Source organism: Xenopus tropicalis, chromosome 6 (assembly GCF_000004195.4).
Source record: "Xenopus tropicalis strain Nigerian chromosome 6, UCB_Xtro_10.0, whole genome shotgun sequence".
Taxonomy (NCBI): Eukaryota; Metazoa; Chordata; class Amphibia; order Anura; family Pipidae; genus Xenopus; species Xenopus tropicalis.
In genome coordinates this window covers 52,164,153-52,183,008 of record NC_030682.2, presented here as the reverse complement: position 1 = coordinate 52,183,008, position 18,856 = coordinate 52,164,153, and the positions used below count along the sequence as shown (strand labels likewise).

Here is an 18,856-nt window from a genome sequence, read left to right as displayed (position 1 = left end):
TCTGCTTGATTGATTGATTCTGTGGACAGGTGTCTTTTATACAGGTGACTAGTTAAGACAGGTGTCCTTAATGAGGTTGACTAATTGAGTAGAAGTGTCTAACCACTCTGTGGGAGCCAGAACTCTTAATGGTTGGTAGGGGTTCAAAAACTTATTTCACTCAATGAAATGCAAATCAGTTGCTATCTTTTATTTAAAGTTATTTTTTCGATTTTCCTTTTGATGTGCTATCTGCCACTGTTAAAATAAACCTACCATTGAAATGATACTGTTCTGAGACTTTTAATTTCTTTGTCATTGGACAAACTTACAAAATCAGTGAGGGGTCAAATAATTATTTCCTCCACTGTAGAACTGTTCTGATTGGAAGGGGGGGGGGGTTGTCCTATGCTGTGGTGGTTTGGGTCCTTTGTGTGACTGTGACCTTTGTTTGTGGGAGCCACTGACACCAAAAATCGAAATCTTTTACATCTATCATAACAATGTCTTTGCGTGCTATTTATAATTTTGCCATAAGTATTTGTCCAATCTGATCCCCCATGTTCCTATGAGGGGGCTGCCATATTTGTGCAGCAGTAGGCCATTAGCATTAGAAGCTGTAACTGACAGGCTGAGAAGGGACAGTCAGGTTTAGGAACTTCAAGTAACAATTACTTACAAAAGCAGCCCTATCAGCAAAAAATGATCAACATGACCTATAGGTAACTTTTTATGCAGATTCATATTTTAAAAAGTAGTTTTTTTCATGTCGGTATCACTTTAATGTAATTTGCAAACAGGAGAAAACATTATACCACGTGTTCTAATAAGCTATATTCCCCCTGCTTTAAATATATAAATAATATGTAGAATAAAATACATATTTTGTATTGGTGTTGTGTTGGTATTTGATTTAACGGAGAAGGAAAGTTATATAAATAATGTTTAAATTATTTTTAGTGGACTTAAAGTATAGTGATCCAAATTATGGAAAGATCCCTTATCCGGCGAGCCCCAGGTCCCGAGCATTCTGGATAACAGGTCCTATACTGTACAGGGTTATCTCTTTTTCCATTCTCCTTAGGTATAAGAGACAAAGCCAAGAGATGCAAGTGTGCATCTGTCCTACCTCTAAAATTGGCTTGTGGGTAGTACCTCTTATCCAGCAATATATTCTGTGTGGCACACTGGCTGGGAACTCCATGCATGCAGGTTAAACTTCCTACTGTGGTGGGAAAATTTGTATCTAGCATCTTTTGTTTAACATGGCATTTCTCTGTTCTCCCCCCCAAAAAAAATTTCCAGTTGGGTGGGATGAAAAAGCAGCTGGATTGAGGCGAAAATATATAATGCACAGGGTACTTTAAAGGAGAAGGAAAGGTAAAAACTAAGTAGGCTTTATCGAAAAGGTCTATGTAAATACAGCCATAAGCACTTACAGTAATGCTGCAGTCATCTATCAAAAGAAACACAGGATTTCTTGTCTTCATTTTTGTAAACCTGTTAGGGTGTCTGACTTTCTTTCTCAGAAAAGTCCTTAATTTCCTGGGCCAGAGTCTGCAGTTTTCTCCTCTCTCCCTCCCTTCTCCTGTTCCCCCTCTTACAGGAATGCTAAGAACTCCCCCCCCCTTCCCCTTAGGATTGTGTGATCAGAGTTATAATGGCTAGACTGCAAGCAGGAAGCTACTTAAAATGCCAGCTGCTGTCTTAAGCAAACAGAGAAATGCTTTCTGCAGAATAAATATATTGTTCTAGGTGGCACTAATGTGGCGAAACTATTGGCAGTAAAATGCTAAAATGACTTTCCTTCTCCTTTTAAAGCTTGCTCCAACCTTGCTTCCCATAATTGAAAATTTACTGAAGCCAGTAGGACTGCGTGCATCTGCAAATACAGCACACAGTGTTATTGAACTGCCTGCATGTTACTGGTAATCTCCAATGCCACCACTGGCTGTAATTGCAGAGGGGCACAGTTCTAACAGCTTCTGTAAAATGTTTTGTAAGAGGTGAAGGATGGGTCACCTGGCTAAAGCCCCTTGGCAGAACATTGGGTTATTTTTTATTTCGCAGTAGATTTTTAAGACCTACAACTATGCTTTTATTACAAAACAGTGTTCAATATATGTACACTTCACTAACTTTTATAATCACATCCATGCTTGGTCATGGTGATTTTAATTTTTTATTCACATGCTTTGTGTGTGTTTGTTTTTTGCCACAGCTTTATTTTGTACTGTTCATATTTACTTAAAAAAACCCTTTTCTCCCTGAAATCTGTATAGGCACTTTGCACTTTTTGTTTATTTACTAGGGTCATGCTATTTTTCTCCAGTTGTGTCAGATTTCCCAAAAATATTTTCCTATTTATTATTGATTGTATTATAAAAATTCATGTAGTTAGTTATTTACCAGAAGTTTCATTACAAAAAAAATATTGCAAGAGTCCTACAGCAGGTTTTACAAAATGGTTTGGGCAGATAGCTGGCAGGTAAATGTGGATGTAGGCAATAGTGTGTGTCATTAGTTCATTCTGCATCCTCACCTTTCTTCCTGACTTCCTGCCTTTGGATAATATCACAACTTTTATGATTGCATTGTTTCCAGCTTTTTGCCAGGGACAGGTAATAGGATTGGGTTGCTAATAAGGGCTTGTGACACACGGGGAGATTAGTCGCTGCATGACAAATCTCCCCGAAATGCCATCCCACTGGCTAGAATGTAAATCACCGGTGGGATGGCATACGTGGCACCGTGATTTACCGAAGTTGCCTTGAGAGGAAACATCTCTGACTTCTACAAATCGCGGCTCTGCATATGCCATCCCACCACTGATTTACATTCTAGCCGGTGGGATGGCATTTCGGGAAGATTAGTTACCCACGACAAGAAAGATTTGTAGCTCGGCGACTAATCTTCCCCTTTGTCACAGCCCTAAAGGTGTTTGTTGGGCTATGGGTAAAATTCTGGATCTAGGTTGTGGATCATGTATATGTTCACCCAGTTAGACCCAGGCATGTCTTAAAGGAGAACTAGAGCTTAACCAAAGAAATTGGCTAGAAATGTTGTACATTATGTTTTTAGGTTCTGTTCCAGCCCAAGACAATCACAGCCCTTTAGCAGGGAAGATCTGTGCCTGCAAAGATGCTCCAGTAGCTCTCCATCTTGTTTTTTGCTAATTCACTGAGCTTAGGGACCAACCCACAATATACTGTACATACAGTGCCTATAATGTTTGGGACAAAGACACTTATATACACATAGTCCCCCTAACTTCAGGACACCATAATGTTTGGGAGAATTGGCTTTACAGGTATTTGTTATTACTTGTGTGTGTTGCATTGCTTCATTAGTTCAGGGATAAGATACCTAGGCTGCTTCTACCATTTGGAGTCTGTAGTTGCCATTGTTCAACATAAGGAGAAAAGCTGTTCCAACGAAAGTCAAGGAAGCTATTACAGTATGATGCTTTCATCATAAATTTGTGGGGATTTCATCCATTTATCCATGTACTGCAATAAGGATTTAAACTAGTTTTATAGTTGTGTGCTTTCAATATTATTCTAATTTATTCTTGCTATACCTTATTTTTACTGCCCTTCTGTGACTGACAAAAACTATGCTAAAAATGCTAACATTTTTTAGCTTGTATTCAGAGTACACTTTTGGGAGCCTCAAAGACTGCACTGACAGTAGATTGAGTCGCTCTTTTCTTAAAGACATGTTCTTAAAGTATGTGAGGATTTTTACACTTAAACATATACAGGTATGGGACCTGTTATCCAGAATGCACGGGACCTGGGGTTTTCCGGATAAGGGATCTTTACCTAATTTGGATCTCCATAACTTAAGTTTGCTAAAAATCATTTACATATTCTATAAACCCAGTAGGATTGTTTTGCCTCCAATAAGGATTAATTATATTTTAGTTGGGATCAAGTACAAGGTACAGGTATCGGACCCCTTATCCGGAAACCCTTATCCAGAAAGCTCCGAATTACGGACAGCCTGTCTCCCATAGACTCCATTATAATCAAATAATTAGGATTTTTAAAATTGATTTCCTTTTTCTCTGTAATAATAAAACTGTACCTTATATTTGATCCTAACTAAGATATAATCCTTATTGGATGCAAAACAATCCTATTGGATTTAATTAATGTTTTATTGATTTTTTAGTAGACTTAAGGTATAAAGATCCAAATTACGGAAAGACCCCTTATCCGGAATACCCTTGGTCCCGAGCATTCTGGATAACGGGTCCTATACCTGTACTGTTTTATTATTACAGAGAAAAAGGAAATCATTTTTAAAAATTAGAATTATTTGATTATAATGGAGTCTATGGGAGATGGCCTTTCTGTAATTTAGAACTTTCTGGATAACGGGTTTCCAGATAAGGGATCCCATACCTGTACTCTGCAGTAACTGTAAAGGAGGGCTTGTATGATTCAGGCTATGTGCTATATTCTTACAATATCTTCTTGTAATTTTAAGTTGGTTTAAAGTTCAAAGTTGTAAAATACCTGCATAAAACTTTAATACATTATTGTTAGAGAACTGTGAATGCGGAGGTTCAGAATTCAGTACATATACTTATATACATGTGTACTGTTGTGTGTCAGTCTGATTATTTCTGCTTAACCATACATGTAAAAGCCTTTTATATCTTTGGACCATGTCCTTCCAAACCCACTAATCGGATCCCCAGTTAATAGCCTTAGCATATCCAGCATCTCACCCTTAGCATATAGGCTTGAAAAAATTGCTATCTAGTACAGGTATAAGATCTGTTATCCAAAAACCCATTATCCAGATGGCTCTAAATTATAGGAAGGCCCTCTCCCATAGACTCCATTTTAATCAAACAATTGTAATGTTTAAAAGGGATTTCCTTATTCTTTGTAAAAATCAAACAGTACCTTGTACTTGATCCCAACTAAGATATAATTAATCCTTATTGGAGGCAAAACTGTGTTTATAAAATATTTATCTAGTTTATCTAATATCTAGTTCACAGGCTAACATTGTTATTCCCATTTGATTGATGCTACATTCTTTACTGCCATGTGCGTAAGGCTAAAAACCAGAGTTAAACTTTCTAAGGACTGTTTGGTACATTGTATTTAGCTTGGGAGTCAAATGATTCATACTACTCAAAGTCACTTCAAAATTTTCCTCCCTTATTCCACAGTCAGTTAGTGGTGCGCTCAAGCCAGAATAAGGAATCTGAAACATCTAATTGTAATTCAGTGTGTCTGGAAGTAATTGATGATGTATGTAAAGCAGATAAGAAATAAAATATTAGGAATTACCACAAAAAATCTTCCAGTTCTTGGATGGAAACTCTTATGTAAAACACTGAATGATCTAAATAAACCATTTTCATAAATATATATATATATTTTTAGCAGTATATGCCTTTGGGTAATCCTAAATAGAAAATTGCCATTTAAGTTCTAAGGGCTGCCCCCTAGGATAGTAGGATTCACAGTGCACACAAACAAACAAGTGGCACACATATATGCTAGGTCACATCAGCCAATTAATGGGCAAAGTTCTGTCTTTTACTCCCACACGCCTTCCTGTTAGAGCTGCATTATTTCAGGTGATCTCTGAGGGAGCACACAGCCCTTCACTAAATGGTGGCTCAAGGAAAAACATGTAAGAAGGCAATATTTACCGATATATAAAGATTCTTTAATAGGCCACTTAATATGATATAAATTATCAGGTATTCAATCTAGGGGTATAGTTTTTCTTTAATAGGTATACATCGCTTAAAAAAAGTTACTGGATAGGAACAATTGGTGTAGTGTGGCTTTGTCCTAGTTGTGTTTACTGAATACCAGTAACACATTGAATTAATGGTTTTATAGGGAAATGTTGGTTGTGCAGCACAAAGCCTGGTCTAAGTACATGTACGTAGTATCGCTGTATTCTAGTTTTATGACAATAAATGAATGAAAAACCCGCCTAACCCAATTCTGCCAGCTGCTGTGTTTTTTTTTTTTTAATGTGATTGTAAAAAACATTTTGAGAATCAGCACCAATGTTACAAAAAGACACACAAAAATGCAAAGAATACCGCTTTCCACATTGCTGAATTTTATTTGAGTTGGCAGGCTGATAAAATATTTCAAGCCCAGACAGCTTTTCCTCAGGTCAGGGAGCACAGACTTGGTTTGAATTTTGCACAACGCTGCTGCTAGCTCCAATAACAGTCTACATTGGAGGTTGAGATTAGGTTTTGTTATTCTTAATCTATTTCACAGTTTTTTTTTCTTCAAAATTTAATTTGGGTTTGCACTATATCTACTATTTCATGTTGCAGAGAAAGTAAAGCGGAAACACTGGTTCTCTTCACATCTGACAGCTTTGATATAGAACAGCAAAATGTGTCCAGTCGTATGAGATATGTCCTTTATGCCTTTTTTTTTTCTTCTGTGCCCTAACATTTTGCTCATAGTACTTGTAATCATTTGGTGCAGAGGGAAGGACAGAGTTACCCACAAAAGCCCTCCCAATAAAGTAAGAGTTGTGACTTCAGGTGATTATGTGGTCAAGATCCTAAGAGGAACAGTTGCCTGCTATGAGAATTGTGCGGAAGCATCCGTGTGCTTGTATACTTTGTTAGTGATTGTCACTTGGAAACATAGCAGGTCACAAAGATCAACATTACTTAACTAATCCTTCTTGTCATTTCAGCCTCAATGGATACTTAAAAAAGGTTTCTACAATCCTTTACTATAATATGCTAGTAGAGGTATGGGACCTTTTATCCCGAAGGCTCAGGACCTGGAATTTCTGAATAAGAGATCTTTCTGTAATTTGGATCTCCCTACCTTAAGTCTGCTACAAAATCATTAAAACATTAAATAAACCCAATATGATTGTTTTGCCTCCAGTAAGGATTAATTATATCTTAGTTAGGATCAAATACAAGAAACTATTTTATTATTACAGAGAAAAAATAAATATTTTTTAGAAATCATTATTTCCTTAAAATGGAGTCTATGGGATATGGCCTTTCTGTAATTCGTAATTTTCCGGATAATGGGCCCCTTACCTGCATTATCAGATTCCAATGATATTCTCTCATTAACCGATAAAGCTATTGAAAAGCTCCCAAATATGGGAAGGCCATCTGCCATACACTCCATTTAATAATTAGCATATTTAAAATTGATTTCCTTTTTTTACGCAATAATAAAATAGTACCTTGTACTTGATCCTAACTAAGATATCATTAAGCCTTATTGGAGTTAAAATAATCATATTGGGTTTATTTAATTTTAAATAATTTAAAGTAGGCTTAAGGTATGACAATCCAAATTACAGAAAGATTCCTTACCCCAGGTCCCAAGCTTTCTGAATACCAAGTCTTATATCTGTACAAATCATTTTTAGGTAGCTAACTTATACAGCAGTAAAATGTTTTCCCCTTAAACTGAACAATATTGAAACTGGCATGTTTGTTTAATCAATTTATTGGTTCTTTTGTACTAGGGACCCCACTTTATGCTGCACATTTCCGTCCTGGGCAGTTTGTGGACATCACAGCAAAAACGTAAGTCACTCCTTTAACTTTTTAGAGTGTTAATATAAAATATTACGCTTCCCAGCCTTAGATTTTGTTGGCCCTTTTCTGTTTTGTTATATACATCTACTTCACTTATATTTACATCATTTCTTATATTTTAACTCAACTCAAAAGCTGCTAAAATCTTTAGAATATGGCTGCAGACATGATTTTTACCAGCCCTCGGGTTTTGCAGACAGGCTACTTCATATGTAAGCCTATAACTAGAGAAATAAAGCTTTTTAATAGAATAAGATTGTATATAATATAAGTATATGCTAAATATAAAATATACCTCAACATTTATTATCATAGTGTTGATTTACATTATCTTCCTTTTACTAGGTTTAAGTTTAACCTGCTATCTTGTTGATAGGTTCACTGCAGGCTGCAGCAAGCCAAAAATAGATTGATTGCATGGCTTCATTTTTATTGTTATTTGAATTACTTGTGGTTTTGTCCACAAGTAATTTAAATAAGCTGCCCCCAAAAGGGATAAATATTTTTATAGAAAAAAAATAAAGACTGGGGGAAGAAAAAAACATCAGTACAGTACCTTGTTCATTGTATATTTGCAGTACTTTGCAAATATTCATCTGTGATTTCTAGTGTAGGTAAAAGGTTTAGGAAAAGGTTGCATTATATCTTTACCATTATTTATGCTGACTTGGCTTCCCATGTAAAAGCTCCTGTGACAGTTTTTTTTTTTTTATATGGATTTTGCATTTTTCTAGCAGAAATCTCCGGAAATGTGCTCCAGTGGTGCACCTTTAGTATGATGACATTATGAGTTGCAATTTGATATAAAAGTTGTGAAAGAATACCCAGCATAAACCATCAATCAACATTTTGATCTAGCTGCTTGCCTTTTTTTAAATGTCAGTTAAAATTAATCAGCATCATCCCAATCTTCCTGTCAAGCTTATGTCAGTTGTAATTGACCATTTTAACATTTCTCAAACACCGATTCTCGGAGGTATTTTTAAGAACCCCTAATTTATGTGTCAGGTAGTGATAGCATACAGCCACTGCTCAAAAGTAATACAAAAGTATCAGGTTATATCTGCACTGTCAGCTGACTTGCACAACTACTAAAATCTTGAATTTGGGAAACATGAAATAGAAGGAAGATCTCAGAAATCAGTGTTGTAGAAACATCATATAATATAAGAGCATAAATACAGTCATCAACTTAAGTTGCTTTCGTGCACTCTCTAGCTTGATTTTTTCTATATCAGTCAAAGACCTTATTTGCACCACATCTAAAATAACACCCAACTTATATGTAACAGTAATGGCACTGATGCCTTTCTGAGCTGTCTTGGTTTCTATGGGTGGCTATAATGGATCACGATTCAGAGGCCTTGGATTGTAATGGCTTCTTTAGTCACTGTAGTTTGTTATTGATATCTTCATTGTTCCTGAGACATTCAAATAAGGGAGTTTTTGTGTGAATATTACTGGAAGATTTCCACCACAACACCATTCTCAAATTGTTGTCAGATGAAAAAATGTTATGTCAATGGTTATATACTTTTATCACAACTATAAATTTACTTCCCTCCCATCATATAATTGCATTTTCATAATTTTGTCTATGTATTTGCGTATATAGATATTTTTACAGTACAATTCAAAGCTACCACAAAAAGCTGTGATTATTTATACAAAACCAAATTTTTACTCCACATTCAACATAACAATTACTAAGATGTGTTTTAAAATGTTGGGGATTTATATATGGTCAAAAGGTCTCAGTTTTTGGATTATTCAACAAATTTTTGCTAAATTTGAGAATCCATAATGTTCCAGCCTTCACAGAATTCTGATGTTACAGTATGTTCCAGTGTGTTATCTGTTCTTAGCAATATTCAGTTGGGTTGACGTCAGGTGACTAGAGGGAAAGTCATGCAAGTTAGAACTCTTTGTTCTTTATTTAACTATGTATAGACATGGGGGCTGATTTACTAACCCACGAATCCGACCCGAATTGGAAAAGTTCCGACTTGAAAACGAACATTTTGCGACTTTTTCGTATGTTTTGCGATTTTTTCGGATTCTGTACGAATTTTTCGTTACCAATACGATTTTTGCGTAAAAACGCGAGTTTTTCGTATCCATTACGAAAGTTGCGTAAAAAGTTGCGCATTTTTCGTAGCGTTAAAACTTACGCGAAAAATGCGCAACTTTTCGCGTAAGTTTTAACGCTACGAAAAATGCGCAACTTTTTACGCAACTTTCGTAATGGATAGGAAAACTCGCGTTTTTACGCAAAAATCGTATTGGTAACGAAAAATTCGTAAAGAATCCGAAAAAATCGCAAAACATACGAAAAAATCGCAAAATACCGATCATTACGAAAAAAACGCAATCGGACTCCATTCGACCCGTTCGTGGGTAAGTAAATCAGCCCCCTAGCATGGCTTTGATGCATGTTTAGATTCGTTGTAGTGTGTGGAAAATTAATCCTTTGGCATAGGATATACATTGTTCGTCTGGCTTTGAATTTTGGATGCAGGCACTTCTCTCTATTATTAGGGTATATCCAGAGCTCTGCAATATTATTTACATTTCTTCAGGTACTTTTCTGGGTCATAATAAAGTTAGCTCAGTATACTGCTTTTCAAATGCTGTGATCATAAAAAGCTCTTCCTGGATTTGGTTTTAGATAATCTCTACAGCATGCTCTAAACTTTCAATTCGATTTCAATTTAGTGCTGGAATCGTTTTCCAGCATTCTGAAGACCAGTGTGACCCCACTATGCTTTTCTAAGCTACTTTAACATTGATATGAACAGTAGAAAAATATTTTTGCATATTTAAGTGAACCAGTAGACACAACACGACTGTATGTATTCAGTAAAATTCAGGTATTAGTAGTAACAGGCTTTTGTGCTTCTCCCTCTCATAAATACAGAGCTCAGGTATCTATGTATTCATCAGGAAAACACAGGTATGCTTATTCTATTAAAGCACAGAAGCCTGTGGCAGTGCAACGTGCGGACTACAAAGTACACAAAAAGTGACAAATTGGGCCCATTTTGTCCACTTGTATCCTGTACCCTATTTTACATGTAGTAAATAACCCCTTACATGCTACACCAACCAATGTTCTTTACTCTAAATGGTATAGTTATCAAATAAAGGTCAGGGGTCATAGGATTAGCAAAGGCTGAATTTTGCAAATCCCTTGAAACTAATTTGGTATTATTAGTAAATGTAATCTTCCCAATCTTTCAGGTGCTTAAAAGGGGATGTTTGCCCATTCAGCTGTACTTATGGCTGTATTCGCAAGCATGAAACAAGAAAGAAATATAGGCAGGTATAACTGACTTGAGTAGAGGCCAAAATGCTATTTCTATATTTTATTTGAAACATTTCACTTGCTCTCTCAGAATATTTTTAACCTCGTGCTGTTTCCTTGATTATTATACCGCGAATCGCAGGAGAGCTGCATTAAGAGGGTTTGCTTGATTGATTGACTCTGGCAGATGATTTCTATTTTATGAGAGTTTTTTCTGTCTTACAGATATGCATTCCCAGTCTTTTATAAAGGTTTGTAATTTGCACTGCAAAGATGTGACAGTGCACAATGGACTCCTAGGAATTACATTGGCCTGGAATCTAAATATTCCTGCATCCGATGTGATATATTCAAAGCGCAAAAAGACACTTTAAATTTTCTACTAAATAGAAAAAGGAAGTTTCAGTTTGTAGTTGAACAGGGCATAAGTGGTAATATAATTATTTGTTTTATTATACAGAAACCCATTATGAAGAAAGTTGACAAATATGGCAGTGTGACCTATTTAAACAATTCTCTTCTCTTCTGATATGTAACCATACCTTGTACATGATGCCATTTTAGCTATCCTAAATCAAAAAAACCCGCCCGACTCTACTCTGCCCTTACAGGGCCTAATCTAGCTAGCTATCATTATATATATATCTGCACCTTCCACTGGAGGGGGCAGCACAGACACAAGTTTATAAACAAGCAACAGCAGGAGCACAAAAATGGGACATGCTGGAGTTCTGGGAGTGGCCAGACCACCCATGATCCACTGAAAATATGTTATGCCATTTGTGGATTGTTCTCCACCTAAAAACTGTTCGCTGCACTGTGAAACAAATAATAATCCTAAGCAGCTTTCCAATATATATTTAATTACACATTTTCAATGGTTTGTAATGTAATTGTAATAGCAGTTTCTGACTGATTACATACTCTGCTCTCCTGGCTCTGACGTTGTAAGTCAGACTATTAAAATTCAATCTGATTCCTTTTGGACAGACCCAGAGTACAGAAATGGATAAACAAGCACTGCTTTCAGTAGCAATTACATTTGCAAGTAACTTTAAAACTACTGCAAATGTGTAACTAACATACAGGTATGGGATCAGTTATTTGGAAACCTGTTATTCAGAAAGCTCTGAATTATGGGAAGGCCATCTTCCATAGACTCCGTTTTAAGATAGTTTAGATTTTCATCTAAACATTGTTACAAAACATTAGAGCAACCAGTAATCATCTTATTAGCAGTCATTTAGACAAAGCCTGCCTACCGCAACTACAACAGGCTGCTATTCACCTACCGTACTACACACCTTAATACAGTATAAAATTGCCCCCCCCCCCCCCAATAAATGTAGCCATGTCATATTCCTTTAGGGCTGTGCCGTAAGGCAAGCTATTGTGAACATATGTAGGATGTAATCAGTAAACAGCCTCAATATTGTCTATAAATTAGGCCAGAACAAGAAGAAATATATTGACGACAGTATTTCTTCTTCTCTGGTCTTCTGTAACTTGGCAGAAAAAAAATTGTTTGGTATGCAAGGAGCCTTAATATGGTAAATTATATTTTGGCTTTTTTTTTTTTACCTGCTTCACAGATATCTGTAAATAGCAGGACACAATTCATCAGCACTCACCCTGCCCCCCCAAATATCACCATGGGATTTCTGTATTTGTCTGAAGCACAGAAGCTAGTTCTCTATAAATAGGGCTGCATCTTAGTATATTTATCATTATCTGTGCTTAATTGTAAGGGTGTAGGGAATAGATTTGGAATGTTTATGAAAAAAATGGAAAGGTCACTTCCCTGTGGTGCTTTTGTCTTTCTGGAATACCATGATTGTGCTGGCATCATGCAGGGTTTTGGAAACATTTGGATGACATTTACGTGGAAGCATCTTTGGTAATATAACAGCAGGGTTGATCTTTCCCCTTCTGTATCATTACTGCAGTTGTTTACTTGGTGGAAACATGGAACTGTATTATAATTTTGTGATTATTGTATCTGCAAACTTGTGTTTAACATGTTGCTGACAGATGGGAGTGCAAGGGTTTCTCTGGTGCTCATACATCATATATGTAAATAGCATTATCACAAAATGATTTCCCAGACATACCATTGTGCCACACAGGTTTCTTTTTGCTTGTAAAGCTTGGACATGGCACCGAAAAGCAGTTGTATGCTCTCCCATGGGTACTCCAGTTTCCTCCCACACTACAAAAATATACAGGGTGGTAAATAGCAGTATCAAGTGAATCTGGCTCAGATGACGATTCTGTGTTCAATAGAATGGGTAAAGATTACTGACATTGGGTGGTGGACCTCTTACTGCTGGTGATTGGGTGAGAGGGGCTTAAATTAGGGTGGCTCTCAAACAAGATAGGTGGTTCATTAATTCTGAACTGCATACCTCCCAACATTTTGAAAACGGAAAGACCATGCCCTTTTTTGCGACCACACATTTCTGGGGGTTTTGGGGTCCTGTTTTATGTTTTGCTGAAAAAGGTGAAATTGCCCTTTAAGCTGTGAGTCTCAGTTCCCCTAAGATACCTGTTTAGCTTATTAGTTACAATTGTATCTCAGTGCAGGGGGGGGGGCTGTTTACCTTTCTGGGCTCTCTGCCAAAAGCCCACTTGTTTAATTAAAAGTGAGAAACAAGGTTTCGAAGTGCAGGTGACACTCGTTAAGATTTTTGTGCTCTCTACCAAACGCCTGGTCTGACATTAGCCTTAATTAAATTTGTATGTTTTTTAGCTTCAGTGCAGGAGATCAAAGGGAAATGAGGGACTTTTCTGTAAGAATCTGTGACTGCGGGTTGAGCTGTCAAAAGAGGGACAGTCCCGCAAAAATCGGGACAATTGGGAGTTATGTTATTGCTGCTCTGCTGTTTCATTAATGGCTTTCATCAGCAGGGATACTTCAGATAGGTACCTTACCCTCAGTGCAATCCTACTGCTTGTTACTGAACAGAAGCTGGGAATAACACTGCCTTTAAAGGGAAACGAAAGTCAAAGTCACTTGGGGGTGCCAAAATGTTAGGCACCCCCAAGTGACTTTAACCGCTTACCTCGTACCCCGGGCTGGTGCCCCTGTTAGGAGAAAACAGCACCAGCCCGGGGCACCTGGAGCGCAGCGCTTCCGTCTTCCTCGCTTCCTTTTCCTGAGTGCCAGCGGTGGGCGCATGCGCAGTAGAGTGAAAAGCCGACTTTAATATTTAAAGTTCGGCTTTTCACTCTACTGCGCATGCGCGCGCAGCGAATCAGGAAAAGGAAGCGCCGGCAGCTACCCCGGGCTGGTGCTGTTCCTTCCTCACAGGGGCACCAGCCCGGGGTAAAAGGTAGGCGGTCAAAGTCACTTGGGGGTGCCTAACATTTTGGCACCCCCAAGTGACTTTGACTTTATTTTTCCTTTAACATGCTGTACAACATGGCTGGCATAGAGATCATTCAGCAGGATCATTTTCCCTGTCAGAAGCATTAACCTGCTAGCCAACTGGCAACCCACAGAACAGTTTAGCTCTCTGGGGCCTTATTGTGGCTTCGTACACTAGAATTTTCTAGTTGTATTTAAAATCCATGGCAGTAGTTCAATATGTCGATATTTTTTCAAAACGGGAAAACAATTTTTATTGAATTACTAAAATAGTAATAGTAACATAGGAAGGAATTTTTCTTTCCCCAGAGAAAGTTACAAATAAATGTATAAACTAGAGCAACTTGCTATTAATATTTACTCAATTTTGTTTTAGCTTAACCTCTATTGGTTTAATTTTATTTAGGGGGCTCTCATTTAAAAAATTATGTGCTGTTCTTGCAATGGAAATTAAAAAGATCTGTGGTTTCAAGTTTTCTTTTGCAGTAGGTTTCATACTAAAATACTGATGCATAGTTCCCCAGTGTGGCTCTAGGTGGCTGATCGTGATAATGTGAAAATCTGTCTTCATGGAATTGAAACTAAGGCTAAAGGTTACTAGGGAAATGATTAGGTTGGTGATAGAATGGATTGTCATTTTCCAGCACTTTTTTTGCAGAAATATTATAATTTGTCTTTGTGAAATGCCTTAAAATAGTATCCCTTAAGGGGACACTAACCTTAACAACAGTGTTCTGTACTTTCTAATCCAGAGAATATATAGGCAATGTAATAAAAAGCACAATATTTGCTGGAGATCTAGTCATCAGTAGCAGCCAATGAAGCTTAACTATCAAAAAGAAAACCAGCAAATGCTACTTGCTGATTGATTGCTTTTGGTTACTGAAATTTTAACATTGCCTGTTTAGTATATAATGTAATAGAAGTTGCAGAGTTTGCTCTGAGGCTAGTAATCTATAGCAGCCAATAAGCTGGTAGCATTTACTTGGTCAGCTGTCTGAAATAAAACATATGATTCACAGGCTCTTCATTCTATTAAAGGAGAAGAAAAAGCATTTTAGCATTTTATTGCCAATAGATTAGTCACAATAGTGCAAGCTAGAACACTATGGGGCAGATTCATGAAATCACGAGTTTGATAAATTCGGATTGGGTACGAAAATTTCTAAAGATCACAAATATCGCAAAAATGCTTATGAAAAATTAGTCACTATACTATCCTATTGGCAATCTGAAAGTCACGAAATTTTCTCACCGAACGATTGTAAACAGTGGGAGAACCTATCCGATTTTTTCACGTGGGCGTCGGAAAAGTTGTGCAAGCGACGAAAAATTCAGCAAAAATACGCTCGGAGCTTTTGAATGAACGCTCCGAGCGTTCGTGTCTTAGTAAATCTGCCCCTATATGTATTCTGCAGAATGCTTTACCATTCTTGAGTAAACAACGCTAGAAGCTCCCTCTGTTTAAGATAGTAGCTACCATTTAAGCTGGGTCTGATTTCACTTCTCTGCCTGCACCCTGCTCTTGGAACAGTTCAGTTCAGATTACAGAGCAGAGGAGGGAGGGAGTGGGAGAGAGATGAGGTGGGAGGGGGGGGGGGAGAGAGGAGCAAACTAAGCAGATTCGAGCTGTGCCCTAAAGGATTTTTCTGAGAGTAGGAAGTCGGACACAGAAGATCATGTATACAGAATAAAAGGAAAGAAATTTGGTCTTTTCACTGAGGACTCAGATCAGTAGTTCTGTAAGTGCTTATGGCTGTATTTACATATACCTTTCTGTTAAAGCTTACTTCGTTTTTACCTTTCCTTCTCCTTTAACAAACTTAGGGTATGGTGTCATGCTTTTTGCCCCTATATGAGACATGGTGTATGTTGTGTGGTCTTATAATGTTGGCACATGGGGGATTTTCATTAGTAGCTTCATGCTAAGAATGGTAGGGGTGTAATAAGTTTTGCCTCCCAGAAAACCTTAACCTCTTTAAAATATGAAAAGTCTAAACTGCTGAACTGAAATGTCATCATACCTGTGGTCATATAAAATTTGTCTTCTTTGCCTTCTATTTGAACAGCTATTAGCCAAAAGTGGTGGATTGCTATCTGGAATTTGAAATATCTAGTAATTCCCATTCTCTTGCAGGATACATAGTTTTGTAGCTTGCAAACATCTAATCATCTCTGCAGCTTGCTCTTCACTTTCCCACCGATGGCTTTTACTGCTGGAATCCTCCTTCTGTAGAATAGATTTGTCTTCTCTAATCAGTACCGAACCTCTTCTCCAGCAGTGTTTTCAGACCTGTATGGTACTTGCACCTGAGCAAAGTTGCATGTGCGTTCCTTCTGCCAAGTTAAAACTTAATTCTGAAGAATATTAGGCTTCCAGTAAGATAAAAGTGCTCTTCGGACACAAATATTTAGGTTTTGGGACTTTCTGTTCCACTGTTACATATGCATGCTATTTTTATTTATTCAGACACATTAAAAATAGATAAATCTAAATGGTTTATGTTATTGTCGAATGATAAAATGAACAGTGTTCATATTGCATGGATCAGCAGTTATCCAGAACAAGGGTTTGTAGGGTACTTCAGTATTATCCTTGACATGAGCTGCCTTATGATAGTTTTAATAATTCAGTCCATTCCATCTCGGCATAAGCACATCAAATGAATTGCACTCACTGGAGGTCGGATGTATGACTACATTTGGCCTCTTTCATGCTTAACTGTCCAGACTCAGTGTGCTTGGAAAGGGGGAGGTGTACCTGAAGCAATTGCGCTTGCAGTTGTTGCAAATTGGATGCAATTGTGCCAGTCATTTTCAGTGCAGCACATGAATTTTGCATGCTCCCTATTCTTTAGATGCATGGGTGCTGTGCCCATTTAAGCAGGGAACCCTGGAGCTACTGCCTGATCCAGAGGAGGTGGTTCCTCTGTGTCAGTATGCTCAGCAGTACCCAATTTAGAACCGGAAGGCAGTGGCTGTAAGCAGAACTATACCGAAGTGCAAGTGAATATTGGTATCTTAGCAGGAATGCAGCTGAGCTTGCGGTCCTAAACGAGCCCTATTGTCTTTATCTTGTTTCATCTAATTGGTTAATTTCTATTCATAGTTTTTGTCTTGAATCTACTGGTAGGTATACACTGAACTGTAACTCAGCGCTAGGCGGTTCTGAACTATGTAGTGTGCCCTCTCTATTATGGCATTTTTGGTGTAATTCTGTTATTACGTAATATTTTGAAAAATATAGACAGCTACCAGCCTGTAGTCTTAAAAGATTCGAATTAAAAAAAAATTCCTTTCAGTAGGCAGGTTAGATCAGCATTTGGTAGGCAGTATACCGAGTGTATAGTTACATAGTTACATAGTTACATAGGGTTGAAAAAAGACCATTGTCCATCAAGTTCAACCCATCCGAGTAAACCCAGCACACAACCTATACTAACCAATCTATACACTCACATACATAAACTATATATATACAACCAGTAATACTAACTGTAGATATTAGTATCACAATAGCCTTGGATATTCTGCTTGTTCAAAAACTCATCCAGGCCCCTCTTAAAGGCATTAACAGAGTCTGCCATTACCACATCACTAGGAAGGGCATTCCACAACCTCACTGCCCTCACCGTGAAAAACCACCTACGCTGCTTCAAATGGAAGCTCTGTTCCTCTAATCTATAGGGGTGACCTCTGGTGCGCTGATTGTTTTTATGGGAAAAAAGAACATCCCCCAACTGCCTATAATCCCCTCTAATGTACTTGTACAGAGTAATCATGTCCCCTCGCAAGCACTATTGTGTTGTTTTTCCCAGCTGGGATAAACTAAGTTAGGTTAGAAGTTAATCGAATGAAGTGTGTTATGACTTTTAAGTATTATGGACACACACAGCTGTCTTTTATTGATATATAAGTATTTTTATTTCCTCAAAAACACAGTGGGGGTCATTTTATAAACACTGGGTAAATTTGCATGTGGGTATAGTCTTTTATGTATATTAACAGCAATATTTTATTTTTATTTGTTTTTTTCCCATCTAATTGTAAATATTATTTAATGTGCTTAATAAATTGTGGGAATTTTGTTCTTTTGTGTGGGTGAGCACTACCCTAATTGTTAATATTCAAAAGCTTAGGTGGTGCAGTTTTTACTAGAAATGTTAACTGCTTACCAGTGCTCAAACTGTTTTTCAAGTTGGAATAAAAGAGCTTTGTAGAGATAAGAGTGACACAGGAACAGTGAAGAAAACATAGAAGAAAACATTAATGGCAGAGCAGTAAACTGCAAGGTTAGTGGTTGCTTAGCCATAACCCAACAATAATTTTAAATGGCAGTTTAATTTTTTTAACCTTTTTTTCCTTAAATTAGGTCTGAGTTGTTATGCCTGTAAAAACTGGTTAACAACTAATTAAGCACTTTAATTACTATTATTTTACTACTTATTGGGGAGATCATATAGACCACCCTAAACAGCATGGGTATTTAATGTTGGGCTCCCGTCCATAGTACAAGGAGCAGTCTCCTAGATGATACATAGTACACAGATTTACATGCATTTATGTGTTTTATGGATCAATAGCCTTTGGCAGATATCTGTCTAATATTTCTTCTGAGGTGGTATAT

The 18,856-nt window shown here is 37.3% G+C and overlaps 1 protein-coding gene across 1 annotated transcript in view; it reads left to right on the top strand.

The window, feature by feature from the left end:
• The window catches only part of mrpl3 (mitochondrial ribosomal protein L3), a 50,430-nt gene that overhangs the window by 10,724 nt on the left and 20,850 nt on the right, over positions 1 to 18,856 (top strand). Inside the window, exon 6 of the mRNA NM_001016594.2 lies at positions 7,486 to 7,546. Within this exon, the coding sequence (NP_001016594.1) occupies positions 7,486 to 7,546 (61 nt within the window). The remainder of the gene's footprint in view (positions 1 to 7,485; positions 7,547 to 18,856) is intronic.